Source organism: Suncus etruscus, chromosome 6 (genome assembly GCF_024139225.1).
Source record: "Suncus etruscus isolate mSunEtr1 chromosome 6, mSunEtr1.pri.cur, whole genome shotgun sequence".
NCBI classification, from domain to species: Eukaryota; Metazoa; Chordata; class Mammalia; order Eulipotyphla; family Soricidae; genus Suncus; species Suncus etruscus.
In genome coordinates, this window is record NC_064853.1 from 41,221,396 (window position 1) to 41,233,993 (window position 12,598).

General features: G+C 53.2%; 1 protein-coding gene across 10 annotated transcripts in view; it reads right to left on the minus strand.

Moving 5' to 3' along the window:
* MAP7D1 (MAP7 domain containing 1) overlaps positions 1-10,657 on the minus strand; it is a 28,503-nt gene extending 17,846 nt beyond the window's left edge. For 7 of the 10 annotated variants that reach the window (XM_049774687.1, XM_049774694.1, XM_049774691.1 and 4 more), the window contains exon 1: positions 10,270-10,656. In XM_049774687.1, coding sequence (XP_049630644.1) covers positions 10,270-10,315 — 46 coding nt within the window. In that variant the 5' untranslated portion in view covers positions 10,316-10,656. Of the gene's footprint in view, positions 1-10,269 lie in introns of all 10 variants that reach the window. The other 3 variants (XM_049774693.1, XM_049774685.1, XM_049774692.1) reach the window with 2 other exon arrangements.
* Positions 10,658-12,598: the final 1,941 nt, after the last annotated feature.

Genomic DNA, 12,598 nt, shown 5'->3' on the forward strand with positions numbered 1-12,598 from the left:
TTGCAGGGCTGGATGACTGTGAACTCTCCACCACCCATACTCTCTGGGGTTAGCAGGAGAAACCATTTCCCACTGCAAGCCCCTTCATGGTGCATAGTCTTCACTGCTTGCACTTCCCTGTGACTCTCATTGCTCTGAAGAAAAAACATTCTGAAACCCAAGCGACCATCTGACAGAAGATGAAAACCCTTCCCCATACCTTTTGAATCTCTTCCCCCTGCTCTCTTTTTGCTCTCGGCCCTTTGGTCACACTCCCCTTCTTTTAAATCCTGATAACTCCCCAGGGTCTGTCCTATCATAAGGCCTTTGTATTACCCTTCCCCCTTTGCTTAGTTATTTCCTCTTTTTTTTTTTAAATCAATCTTTTTGGGGGGTTGGGTCACATCCGGCAGTGCTCAGGGAATAACTCCTAGCTCTGCAATCAAGAATCTATATTAGGGAGCCCGGAGAGATAGCACAGTGGCGTTTGCCTTGCAAACAGCCGATCCAGGACCAAAGGTGGTTGGTTCGAATCCCGGTGTCCCATATGGTCCCCTGTGCCTGCCAGGAGCTATTTCTGAGCAGATAGCCAGGAGTAACCCCTGAGCACCGCCGGGTGTGACCCAAAAAAAAAAAAAAGAATCTATATTAGGGGCTAGAGAGATAGCATGGGAATAAAGCGTTTTCCTTGCATGCAGAAGGATGGTGGTTCAAATCCCGGCATCCCACATGGTCCCCCGAGCCTGCCAGGAGCGATTTCTGAGCGTAGAGCCAGGCAGGAGTAACTGAGTGCTGCCGGTGTGACCCAAAAACCAAAAAAAAAAAAAAGGGGGAGGGCCGTCGAGGTGGTGCTAGAGGCAAGGTGTCTGCCTTGCAAGCGCTAGCCAAGGAAGGACCGCGATTAGATCCCCCAGCATCCCATATCGTCCCCCCAAGCCAGGGACAATTTCTGAGCGCTTAGCCAAGAGTAACCCCTGAGCATCAAATGGGTGTGGCCCGAAAAACCGAAAAAAAAAAAAATAAAAAAGGATCTATATTAGAAGGGCTGGAGCGGGGGCCGGAGAGGTGGCGCTAGAGGTAAGGTGTCTGCCTTGCAAGCGCTAGCCAAGGAAGGACTGTGGTTCAATCCCCCGGCATTCCATATGGTCCCCCCAAGCCAGGGGCAATTTCTGAGTGCTTAGCCAGGAGTAACCCCTGAGCATCAAAATGGGTGTGACCCAAAAAACCAAAAAAAAAAAAAAAATACTGGGCCCGGAGAGATAGCACAGTGGCGTTTGCCTTGCAAGCAGCCGATCCAGGACCAAAGGTGGTTGGTTCGAATCCCGGTGTCCCATATGGTCCCCCGTGCCTGCCAGGAGCTATTTCTGAGCAGACAGCCAGGAGTAACCCCTGAGCACCGCTAGGTGTGGCCCAAAAACCAAAAAAAAAAAAAAAAAAAAAAAAAAAAAAAAGAAGGGCTGGAGCGATAGCATGGAGGTAGGGCATTTGCCTTGCATGCAGTAGGACAGTGGTTCAAATCCCGGCATCCCATATGGTCCCCTGAGCCTGCCAGGAGCGATTTCTTTCTTTTTTTTTTTTTTTGGTTTTTGGGCCACACCCTGTGACGCTCAGGGGTTACTCCTGGCTATGCGCTCAGAAGTTGCTCCTGGCTTCTTGGGGGACCATATGGGACGCCGGGGGATCGAACCGCGGTCCGTCCTAGGCTAGCGCAGGCAAGGCAGGCACCTTACCTCCAGCGCCACCGCCCGGCCCCAGGAGCGATTTCTGAGCGTAGAGCCAGGCAGGGCTGCCGGGTGTGACCCAAAAAACAAACAAACAAAAAACAAAAAAATAGAATCAATATTAGAGGTGCTCAGGGACCATATGGGGCGCCAAGGATCAAACCCGGATAAGCCATGTGCAAGGCGAGCACCCTACAAGCTGCGCTATCTCTCTAGCCCAAGTTATTATCCATTTTAGATAGTAGTTCAATAATCAACTGTGCAAAAATGCCTTTCTGGCTTGCTGATAAGTTATATTTCTTTAATGGACACTATCTGGGGTCAGAAAGATAGTACAGTGGGTAGGGTGTTTGCTTTGCATGTAGCCAACCCAGGATTTGGTCCCTGGCATCCCTTCTGGTTCCTGGAACAATGCTAAGAGAGATCCCTAAGTATAGAGCAGGTTGTAAATCCTCAATATTATCAGATGTGCCCCTAAAACAAGATAAACAATAGTGCACAGCATGATTTCATGAGCCTCTCGTGTGGCTCACTGTGATTATTTCATGTTGCTGCTGTTATTAGAGGAGGAGTCACACCTAGCAGTGCTGGGTCATATTTTTGGTTCAGTGCTTGGAGGTGACTCCTGATGGTGCTCAGGAGACCTTAATAATGCTGGGATCAAACCCAGGCCTCCCTCATACAAAGCATGTATTCAACTCATTGTGCAATCTCTGTAGCCTCATTACCATTTTACATTATTCTATCTTATTTTACTTTATTATTTTATTCTTGGTTTTGGTGCTATATCTGGCAATCTTAGCTCATCAGTGACCCTGGTGGTGCCTGGGAGACCATATGTAATAGCAGGGGCTCCAACAAGGGTCAGTAGGATGTAAGGCAAGGGACTGGAGAGATAGTACTGTGCTTACTTTGCACATAGTTGACTTAGAGATGTAATCACTAGACACCTATATGGTCCCCCGAGCCCACTAGAAGTGATCCCTAGCACAGAGCCAGGAATAAGCCCTGAACACAGATGGATGTGGCCCCAGAACAAAACAAATAAAGCACCCTAACCTCTGTACTACTTTTTCTCCTCCTCCTCTGCCTTCTTTCTGGTCAACATCCTCTTCTCTCGGCCTTGCCTAAATCTGACCCTCTGCTTTGCCAGCACTGAACTCTGCTCTAGGAAATTACCTTAGCCTAAGACAAATGCCTGGAGAAGGAGACAGTATATGAACCAAGAGTAGCTTCAAGTGAATATTTATTGCAGAGGGATAAATGCTTGAAGGGAGGCAAATTTTTATCCTAACTGAGTTTGGGCAGCTTCCTAGACAAAGGCTCTCAGGTAGAAGTTAATAAAAACAATAACGAGTGTTTACTCCAGCAGCTCAACAAGCAAGCAGGGGGTTTGGAATTCTCCTTTTGGACCTGGTGGTCTATTGACCCTAAATACAAATTATTTTCTTCAAAATTCTGCCAGTCCTGATAAAATGTCACCGAGAGGGTGTTATCTGGAACAAACTGAAACCAAGTCGATCCCCTAGTTAATTATCCATATGGTTTGGTGGAACCAAAATGATTTCTTAGCGTTCCCACTGTCAGCTATCAAACATGGCTCTTTCTCAGCTTCTTTATTTCATTTTGGGCCTGTATCCAATTGTGAGATTTCAGCCACTGGTGATTTTATTTGGCTACATTGATATCTACCAGAAGTATTTGCTAAGAACTAGATAAGTGACTGATAGTTTGTATTTCATTCTTGGCACAGAGCACAGTTATAGCAGGACAAAGGTACCAGAAGATTGGAGGACCATAAGTCCTATATTCTCATCGACCGAGAGGACACTTGGGGTCCGCAGACAGCTCAGGGTCAAGTAGTTAAGGGCCTATTCCATTTCCAGGGGCTGCTTTTCACTCCACCACCACCCCCAGAAAGCTGGTAGTACTTTCTCCTCTTACCTCTCCCCACCCCACCCAGCAACAGCTTCGGGCCAAATATTCCTCTCACAACACAGATAACTCAGTCTGGCTTTTCTGTCTGCCTCCTGCCCCTGCCCCTGCCCCTGGGAGTGAGAGGTCAGTAGGAGTAGAGACCAGACCTGATGCCTCTTGCAGTCCAGAGCTTTTTTTTTTGGTTTTGGGCCACACCCGGCAGTGCTCAGGGGTTACTCCTGGCTGTCTGCTCAGAAATAGCTCCTGGCAGGCACGGGGGACCATATGGGACACCGGGATTCGAACCAACCATCTTTGGTCCTGAATCGGCTGCTTGCAAGGCAAACTCCGCTGTGCTCTCTCCGGGCCCGAAGCTTTACCTGAGCTTTACCAGAGCTTTACCTCCAGAGCTTTACCTGAGCCTTGCCTGCACAAGTAGGGACTCTGTGCTTGGGAAGTGAATACAGAGATATGGGCTGGAGTGAGGTAGATGACCCGATGGGTTGAGTGGTTAAATGGATAGCAAGAGGTGGAGGGACAGATGAATGGACTGGTGGATGAGATATCTGTGGAAAGCTATTTGGTTGGTACTTACTTGGAGCAAGCTGCTCCAAATCTGGCCTTTCTAACCCCAGATGTCTCTTCTCCACTCCACTTTCCTTTATCATAGCTATTGGTTTGGGGTGGCAGGGAAGGGGAGTGTGCTATCACAATCTTTTTGTTTTTTGTTTTGTTTTTGGCCGCATACAAGGCAAACACCCTACCGCCGTATATTACTCGGGTCCCTGTCACAATCTTTTAGTTGTGGTGTTTGTGCCCTTTTTTTTTTTGTTTTTGGGCCACACCCATCGGTGCTCAGGGGTTACTCCTGGCTGTCTGCTCAGAAATAGCTCCTGGCAGGCACGGGGGACCATATGGGACACCGGGATTCGAACCAACCACCTTAGGTCCTGGATTGGCTGCTTGCAAGGCAAACACCACTGTGCTATCTTTCTGGGCTCAGTTTGTGCACTCCTTAACCCTAAATTCCTGGATCACATCAGGGCCCTGTGTGGGCCCTGCTAGTGTCTGAGCCACAAAGATTAAAAAAAAAAAAAAAAACCAACTGAATCCTTACCACATCCACCAGGCACTTTCCTTATCTTACTGCATTCTCCCAGGCCCCAAAAGAGAGTATCCAGGATGGGCTGTTGAGAAAAGTTCTCAAACAGGATAAATACATTGCTCACGTCAGTGTCAGATTAGGATATGGCCTCTATGTTGTCCAATGACAAAATCCGCATGTCACACTATTTCTCCTAGGTCCCAAGGCCCCTCCCGGAGGCTGTTCCGGAGAAGGAAGTGACTGGGTGAAGGGTGCAGGTGGGGCAGGCAGCACTGAGCTCAGAGCCCAGGAATGTAGGAGACCAGGCTCCCATCCAAGCTGACCAGTAGGAGGCAGGAGAGGCAGCTGAGCAGGGGACAGGGATGCGAGAGCCACCCACCTCACCCACCCCTGGGAGGCAGGCAAAGGAAGGTCAAGATCATTGTGGTGGGGAGGGCACAAATGGGCACCCCCTCCTGTCCATTAGCCCCTGGATAAGGAGCAATGGAGGAGAGGCTGGAGGCAGCAGTCAGCACTTCTAGCCAGACCTATAGGGTGCCTTGGGTGACGATGCAGGATCAGACAAATGACACAGGGGTTCAGGCAGAGAGACAAAGGACATACACCAGAGAAGGGACACTCAAACAACATGGACACACTTCACTCTCTCTCACACACATACACAGAGGAAGCAGATTTGCTGGGATTCAGAACCCTTATCAGCACATACAAACACATACACAAAGCTAGGCATAGACGAGAGCCTCAGAGACACAGCACAGTGTCCCCAGTATATTTATCCAATCTCATCCAGGTCACTTGGTCTACCCCTCTGGGCTCCTTTACTGAGCCTACAGCAAGTCCAATTAACAGCAACAACAGCTAGTGCTAGGTCAGACCCAGCTAAATGCTTTAAACATATCAGTCCCCAGGGGCAGGAGAGATAGTACTGCAGGTAGGCACTTGCCTTGTACATGCTGGTCTTGGTTCAATCATCAGCAACCTATATGGTCCCCCCAAATCTCTCTAGGAGTGACGCCTGAATGCAGAGCCAGGAGTAATAACCCCTGAGCATCACTGGATGTGGCTCCCAAACAGTATATTAGTTCTTTTCATCCTCACAACAGTCCTATGAGGGAGGTACTAGCAGCCACTTTATAAGCAAGGACCTAGATCTAGAGACATGAGTACACAGCTGATAAGTAACAGGATCAGGCTTGGGACCTTCATTAGTATGACAGTTCACTCTGCTGTCCAAAAGAGGCAGCCTCCTACATCTCTCCTCTTGGAAAGATCTGGCTTGGGAGGAGACAGAGTGGGCAGGAAGGACCAACCCTGGGAACTGGGAAACTGCCTGACTGTGGAGATGGGATTGAGGGGGCCCTGCTGTTTGTTGTGACTCCCTGGGGGGTCACTCAGAGAATGGATAAGAAATGGGGAAGCCAGCTCTGAGGTTCTTATACTTTAGCCACATGTCCTTGAGAGGGCACTGGCTTAAGCCAAGCCTCTGTGGGTGAGAAAGTTGGGAACCCAGCAGACAGCAGATCTGAAGGTACTGACTCTCTGGCCTGGGAGGCTGCCATTGTTCCCAGCCTCCAATCAGGAGCACCAACTTCCTGTTATTTTAGGCGGCAGGAAATGATCCCATCCTACAGCCCAGGCCACACAGAGGCCTAATGCTGAGGGCAGAGATCCCAGCCCAAGGCCCAAGGCCCACTGGCTGAACTGTCAACACTATCAGTGTCCTTCTCAACAGTTTTAGACTCCAGAAGGACAGGAAGCATGGGTGAACTCAGGGTTCGGGCAGGCTCTCCCTCTACCTGCCAGGAGCTTTCCGTCAGAGAGTTGGTGTATAAGCTTGAGAGTCTGATGGACTTGAACTTGAGACAGAGAAATAAATATAGGGGTTAAGGTGCTTGCATTGCACGTAGCTGACCCTGGCTAAATCCCCAGTACTGCATGTGGTTCCCCCAAGTACCACTGAGCCTGCCTTTGAAGGGTTCGGCTGGAGGTGACTAAGTGACCTCTTCAAGTGACCTCTGCAAAATGGGAATATGGCTTGTGCCAATTCTATGGAACGTCAGGAGAACCAAAGGAGACAAAGCAACAGATGTGCAAAGCATCATGCTGACACAGAGGAGCCTCTACTCAGTAGTGTGCCAAGGCACACGGTTCCATCAAGGTGTCTGTTCTGGGTCCCCATCTCTTTATGCAACTGGGGGGCAGCATGCCTGTGTTCTCTCCTCCCTCCCAGGCTCTCTGCTCCTCCCCCAGAGGAGAGCTGCAGCTGAGGGTGACGAAGAGCTGCTGAAGGCTGTGCCCTGGAGTGCCAGGCAGAGCTGCCTCAGCCCACAAAGCTGCATTATCTGGGTCTGGCTTCTTGGCCACTTACTGGCACCAAGACCAGCGGGGACCCGAGGACATGATTCTCAGCTGCCAGCAGCCTCACTTGCAGCCTCAGTCAGGCCTAGGATTTGCTTCCAGTGAAACCTTCTAGTCTGGCTTTGCTTTCTGCTCACACTGTCCCCCTTCAGCCCTGCCCCACCAATTGCTAAAGCATCCCCAAGGGGCAGCACTGGGAACTGACCTGGCCTCATGCTGTACCCCTTTCTCACATGCAGATGTGTGTTGCACACACTGGGGTGTGGCAGCAGGTGCAGTGGTAGGCCCACCAACCCTAATTGTAGCCCACTTATAGCCTCTCATGCCAGTCTCCCCAACTCCCTTTGCCTCAGAGATCCACCTCAAATGCCTCCTCTAAGAAACTGTCCAACAACAGAGCCCAGGTACACTGGGTCCCCCTTGGACCTGGGATTCCCTCCCATCATGATGCATCTGCTGCTCCCACTGCACCAAGAGTTCCCCCTCAAAGGTGGCAACTCTGATTCCCTTCTCTGCCATTTGCTCGGCCAGCACAAGTTGGCATGTGGTGAGCACCCGCAGGGGTTGCTGCCTCACTGGACAGCTGCACCCATCTCTTGACGCTTCCAGGTACACCCAAGTCATGTCTGCCTACACTCCCCTCCCCCATGCCCTCAGTCCCACAGTGACCTCTGGAAGTTAAAGAATCACACCTCCTCTGCAGGTCTCCAAAGACATTCAATATAATAACAATAAGCAAAGAGTCGGCATTTATGGACCACTAACTATGGTCCAGGGCCTTGGCCAAATGTTTTGTGCTCATGCAGTATGATGATACCAAGTGTCTCTCGGAGATCATTTCCAGCATTATCATCACTTTAGAGATGGGAAATCTTAAGGCTCAAGTAAGCAGTTTTACTAAGTCATGAAGTGGAGGGAAGCTCAGACTGACTCGAGTTCTCCTGACCCCTAATTCCTGTCCTACTTCCTTCTGCTCCAACCCTCCCTGTTAGCACCAACTGCAATGATAATAACACTGCACTGTGGGTGTCTGAGCTCCAGGTTCCTTTAGGTACATCATCTGCAACCCTGCCATCAACCCCTCCAGAAGCTTGATAACACTATCTGCAAGTCCCAGCATAGAAACCGTAGCTAGAGGACGAAAGTCACTTGTTCCTGTCCACACTTGCCCCCTACTCCCCTATTGCCTATTACTGCTCAGTGCGCAGAAGTAACTCGTGTCTTGTCATGTACACACAGAATCTCAGACTCACAGGGCCCTTGTGGAAAGTGCTACCTTTAGCTCCAGGAAACCCCTGGCACAGGGAGCCCTCAGAGAGGGCTGCTGGCACCTCACCTTCCCTCTGTGGGCCCACATATGATTCTGACCCAGGTTCTCATGTAACTCCATAGAGGCCCCTGTGTGGACAAGAGCCTTCCTTACTACTCGGCCCTGTTTGCACCGTCCCCTTCATCCCCCACCCCAGGAAAGTCAAGCAGCCTACTCCTGTCCTCAAGTTCAATCCAGGCATCCCACTCAAGTTCCCTAATTATAACCAGCCACCCACTCCGGCCTCTGCGGCGGCACAGTCATCACTGGCTTCAGGCCTCCATGTGTACATCAGCTCAGGGGCTCTGGGGTGCAGAGAACTGGGACGAAGGTAGAACTCACCTGCTCACCCAGGACAGGCCCCAGGGTGAGTCTCAGGTTTGTTTAGCTGATCTGAGCAGACCAGACCATTCCTTCAAGGTCCATTCCTCCAGCACTGCCCTCCAGGGCTGGGGAAGAGGGTCAAGCACTTGCCTTACACAGAGGCCCTGCTGGATTCAATCTTCGGCCCCACACAAACACAACTACCAGCTACTAAACAAAAATGGCCCCTCCAAGCACCCACGCTGGCATGGGGAGGAGCCCACCCACAACCAAGAGGCTCCACCTCGTCTGGGGCTTCCCGCACCCACAGACAAGGTTTCATGCTGGGCCCACACCCCAAGGGAGAGGGTGTGACTCCGTGGAGGTGTGGGGATGGGGTCCCCACTCTTTTGAGTCAGGAGGAAGACTTAGTCCTAAGGAATCACACTCCTCTAACCCTTTCTAGCCCTGCCGGGTAGAAAGAAAAAGAGAAACCTCGGCCTCCAACGACAAGCAGAAACTTCTCCCACCCCCACTCCTCCACCCCATCAGCTGCTCCCAGATCCCAGGGAGATTTGCAGAAGTCGGGTTCATGGGGTGGGGGGTGGGGCGGAGATGGTCTGGGGCCTGGAGAGAGGGTGAGAGAGAAAAGGGGAGAAAGAGAACGAGTGATTGTGACGGGGTGGGGAGGCATTCAAAGCTTCAGGCCCAGGAATGATGTGGCAGGACCAGGACCAGGGAGTGAGGGCCTTGGGCCATGGAGGGGAGAGAGACTGAAGCTGGGAGAGGTTGGAAAAAGGGGGTCAGCAGGGAGAAGCTGATCTAGGAAGGTTTTTCTTTCCCCTCAAGGCGGGCTGGGTGGGCTGGGGAGCAGGCCCGGCTGATGGGGAGCGGCTCGAGGCCTCGATGCTCCCTCCCGCCCTCGCCCCAAACAATGCCGCCTCCCCCTCCCCCTCCTCTGGCCTCTCGGCGGGTTACTTGGCAGCCGCCGCTAGAGACCTCCACCTCCTCCTCTTCCTCCTCCTCCTCCTCCTCCTGTCCCCCTCCCTGCGGGGCCACCGCAGCAACAGGCCCTTGGCGCGGCAGCTGGAGAAATGGGGGTTGGGGGGCGAGGTCCGGGCCAGGGCCTGGCAGGGGTAGGAGGGTGGGGTGGGGAAGGGCCTAGGCTGCGGTATGGCATGCGGGGCTCCCTCTAGCCCAGGCCTGAGAATCTGGGCCCCCAACCACACACAGATCTAGGCCGAGCCCCAAGCGCCCACCAAGGATAGCGGACTGGGGTGGCGATGGGGATCTGGGTGATGCCCCAGATCAGTGCAGACCCGGCTCCTCGCCATCTGGGGCGGTAAGGGTCTTGGGCACGGATCAGGGAGGCTGGGGCTGACCTGGGCGCAGGCGGAGGGGTGACCCCAAACTCAGGGCGCTTGGGGGGGGTCCCCGCAGATCCCGCCTCTCCTATGTGCGTGCCCAAGCCCGGGTGGGGGAGGGGGCAGCTGTCAGACGCTGCATCGGCCGCATCCTCAGTTTCCCCTCGCCTCTGCGTGGGCTCCCGCTTGCATGCATGCATGCATGCCTACCTGGGGCTGCGCCGGCACCCCGCCCGGCGTGCGGGCCGCTCTCCATCACTGCGGCTGGCTTGGGGGGTCGGGTGGGGTGGAGTGGAGTGGCGTCGGGTCTCAGCAGCAGCAGCGGCGGCGACGGCGGCGGCCAGCGGCCAGGACCCGGGTCCCGAGGCGCATCCCGCCCGGCCCGGCCCGGCGGGCAAACGACTCAGAGGCGGGATGGGGGGCTTGGGGGTTTGGAGGGGTCGCTCTGGGAAAGATCGGAATTGCAGGGGATCGGTTCGTCCCGTCGATCGCCGAGGGCCTGCGACTCGACCCGGGTGGCGATCGCGCTCAGTGTCCGCCCGGTCCCCTCCGCGGCCCAACCCTATTGTACCGCCGGGCCCGGGGCTGGGCCAGGCCTCTCCGCCGGCGCGTACCAAGTTCGGCGCGGGGAGAGCCGCCCCCACCGAGCCCGGCTGCTGCCGCCCGCCCCGCCCTGCAGCGCCGCCTCCCCGGCCTGGGAGGATGCGCGCCTGCCTGTGCTGCGGGCGCCGCGCCGGGCCACCGCGGTCCTGCAAGACGCCGGTCCAGCTGCACCGCCACCCCCCGGGTTGCAGAGCGTTTGGTACGCGCCGCAGCACGAGACGGCTATGTAGGGATCTGGCTCCGTGACTCACCCGCCGCCTGCTTTGGGGGGAGCTGGACGGGTGGGGTGGGGTGCGGCGGCGGGGAAGCAGCGGGTCCCAGAGTCCCCAAATCCCACTGGAGCCCGAAGCCCTGGTCCTAATGCATTGCTCCGTACAGCTTCAAGTCTTCATCTTTCTTTCCCCCACCCCACAAACTCACATCAAACAAAATCCATCCAGGAGAAAGTGGGAAGACAAGACGTGTCCCAAAGAGACCCCTAAAAGGGTTAGGCTTTCTCTAGGATGGATGGGAAGAAATGGGGAGCCTCGTTTTCCCCGCCCCGTCCTGCCTTGCGCATCCTCTGGTCCAAGTCTTGCCTGTTTCTCTCTTGGGGTAATTACAGGCCTGCCAAGGTCTCTAATCTGCTGGGTCCCTCCTAACTCCCAACTGGGTGGTCCCCTATTCCCATCAGACTATTTCCCAATTCCCCAGAAATACCCTCTCTCCCGTGGTCTTTTCAAGGATTGGATTCCTTCTTGCGGATTTTTGGTTCTCTCTTTCTTGTGCTCACTCCTAAGTACTTTGCAGTCCTCCAGAATGCATTTCCCAGGCCCTTTGTAAATACTAGGCCCCAAGCGGCTTTAAGCTAAGTCTGGCCCAGAGCAGGGAGCTTGCTGGGAAAGTGGATCGATGCTGGTGCTGCAGCAACAACAGGGGAAGAAGGAGGAGCAGCTGGGCTCTGCCAACCACGTCCCTGCCCTTTGTCCTGACCCCCCCAAGGTCAGCTCTCAGTTCTCCATTGTCCAGAGATTAGACCCAGGGCCATGCTGTCCTTCAGTCCCCTTTTCCCGCCTGTCTCTCTTCCTTTGAGAGGCCCTGTGAGCAGCCTTTTCAAGGGGGACAGAGGGGAACAATAAAGGGGTCTGAGTCTAAGGCAATCTGGGTATAATAGTGTGTCTCTTGAAGCAGAGAGGCTGGGGCCTAAACTTTTTTTTGGGAGCATCTGGAGAATAGTGGGCCCTCCAGCCTAAAATTTTAAAAAAGAATGTGGTAGAAAGACTGAAACTGGTATTACAGCAGTTAGAACGCTTGCCTTATACACAGCTGACGCTGCTTGATCCCTGGCACCCCATATGGTCCCAAATGTAGTCAGGAGTGATTCCTGAGTTCAGAGCCAGGAGTAACTGCCGAGCATTGTGTGTATGATCCCAAAATAAACACACAAAACACTGAAACCGGAAATGGAGCTTGAACTTAGTGCATTTTCTGAAAACTGGTATACTTGCCTATAAAATCAAGAGCATGGTCCAGTAGGGTTGTTGTAAAAGTTAAATAAGGCAGGGCAGCTGTGATGCTTTGCACAGAACTGGGTAGAATAGAAGTACCCAATAAATAAATCTGATGGTGAATCTTCAAGAGTAAACCAATTGGGATGGATGAGGAGCAGTTTTATTACCTGCCAACCCATTATCAGGGTATGAGGGCCATATGGATGATGGGGACCAGGAATATCCTTTGTGAGGTAAGAGGACTCAGGTCCTCATTCTTTCAGAGCTCAAGGTACCCAGTCTGAGCTAGGCAGAGATTAGATTTGGGAACATTCATGAGCAGAGCTCTGAAAGCAAAGCCTTCTGGAAGGTTCTTTCTTGGGCTGGCCTCCGATACAGAGACAATGGGGACAGAGGAAGGTGGGAAAATGAGCTGCTCATGTCAGCTGGAGCCCAGAAACTGGAGA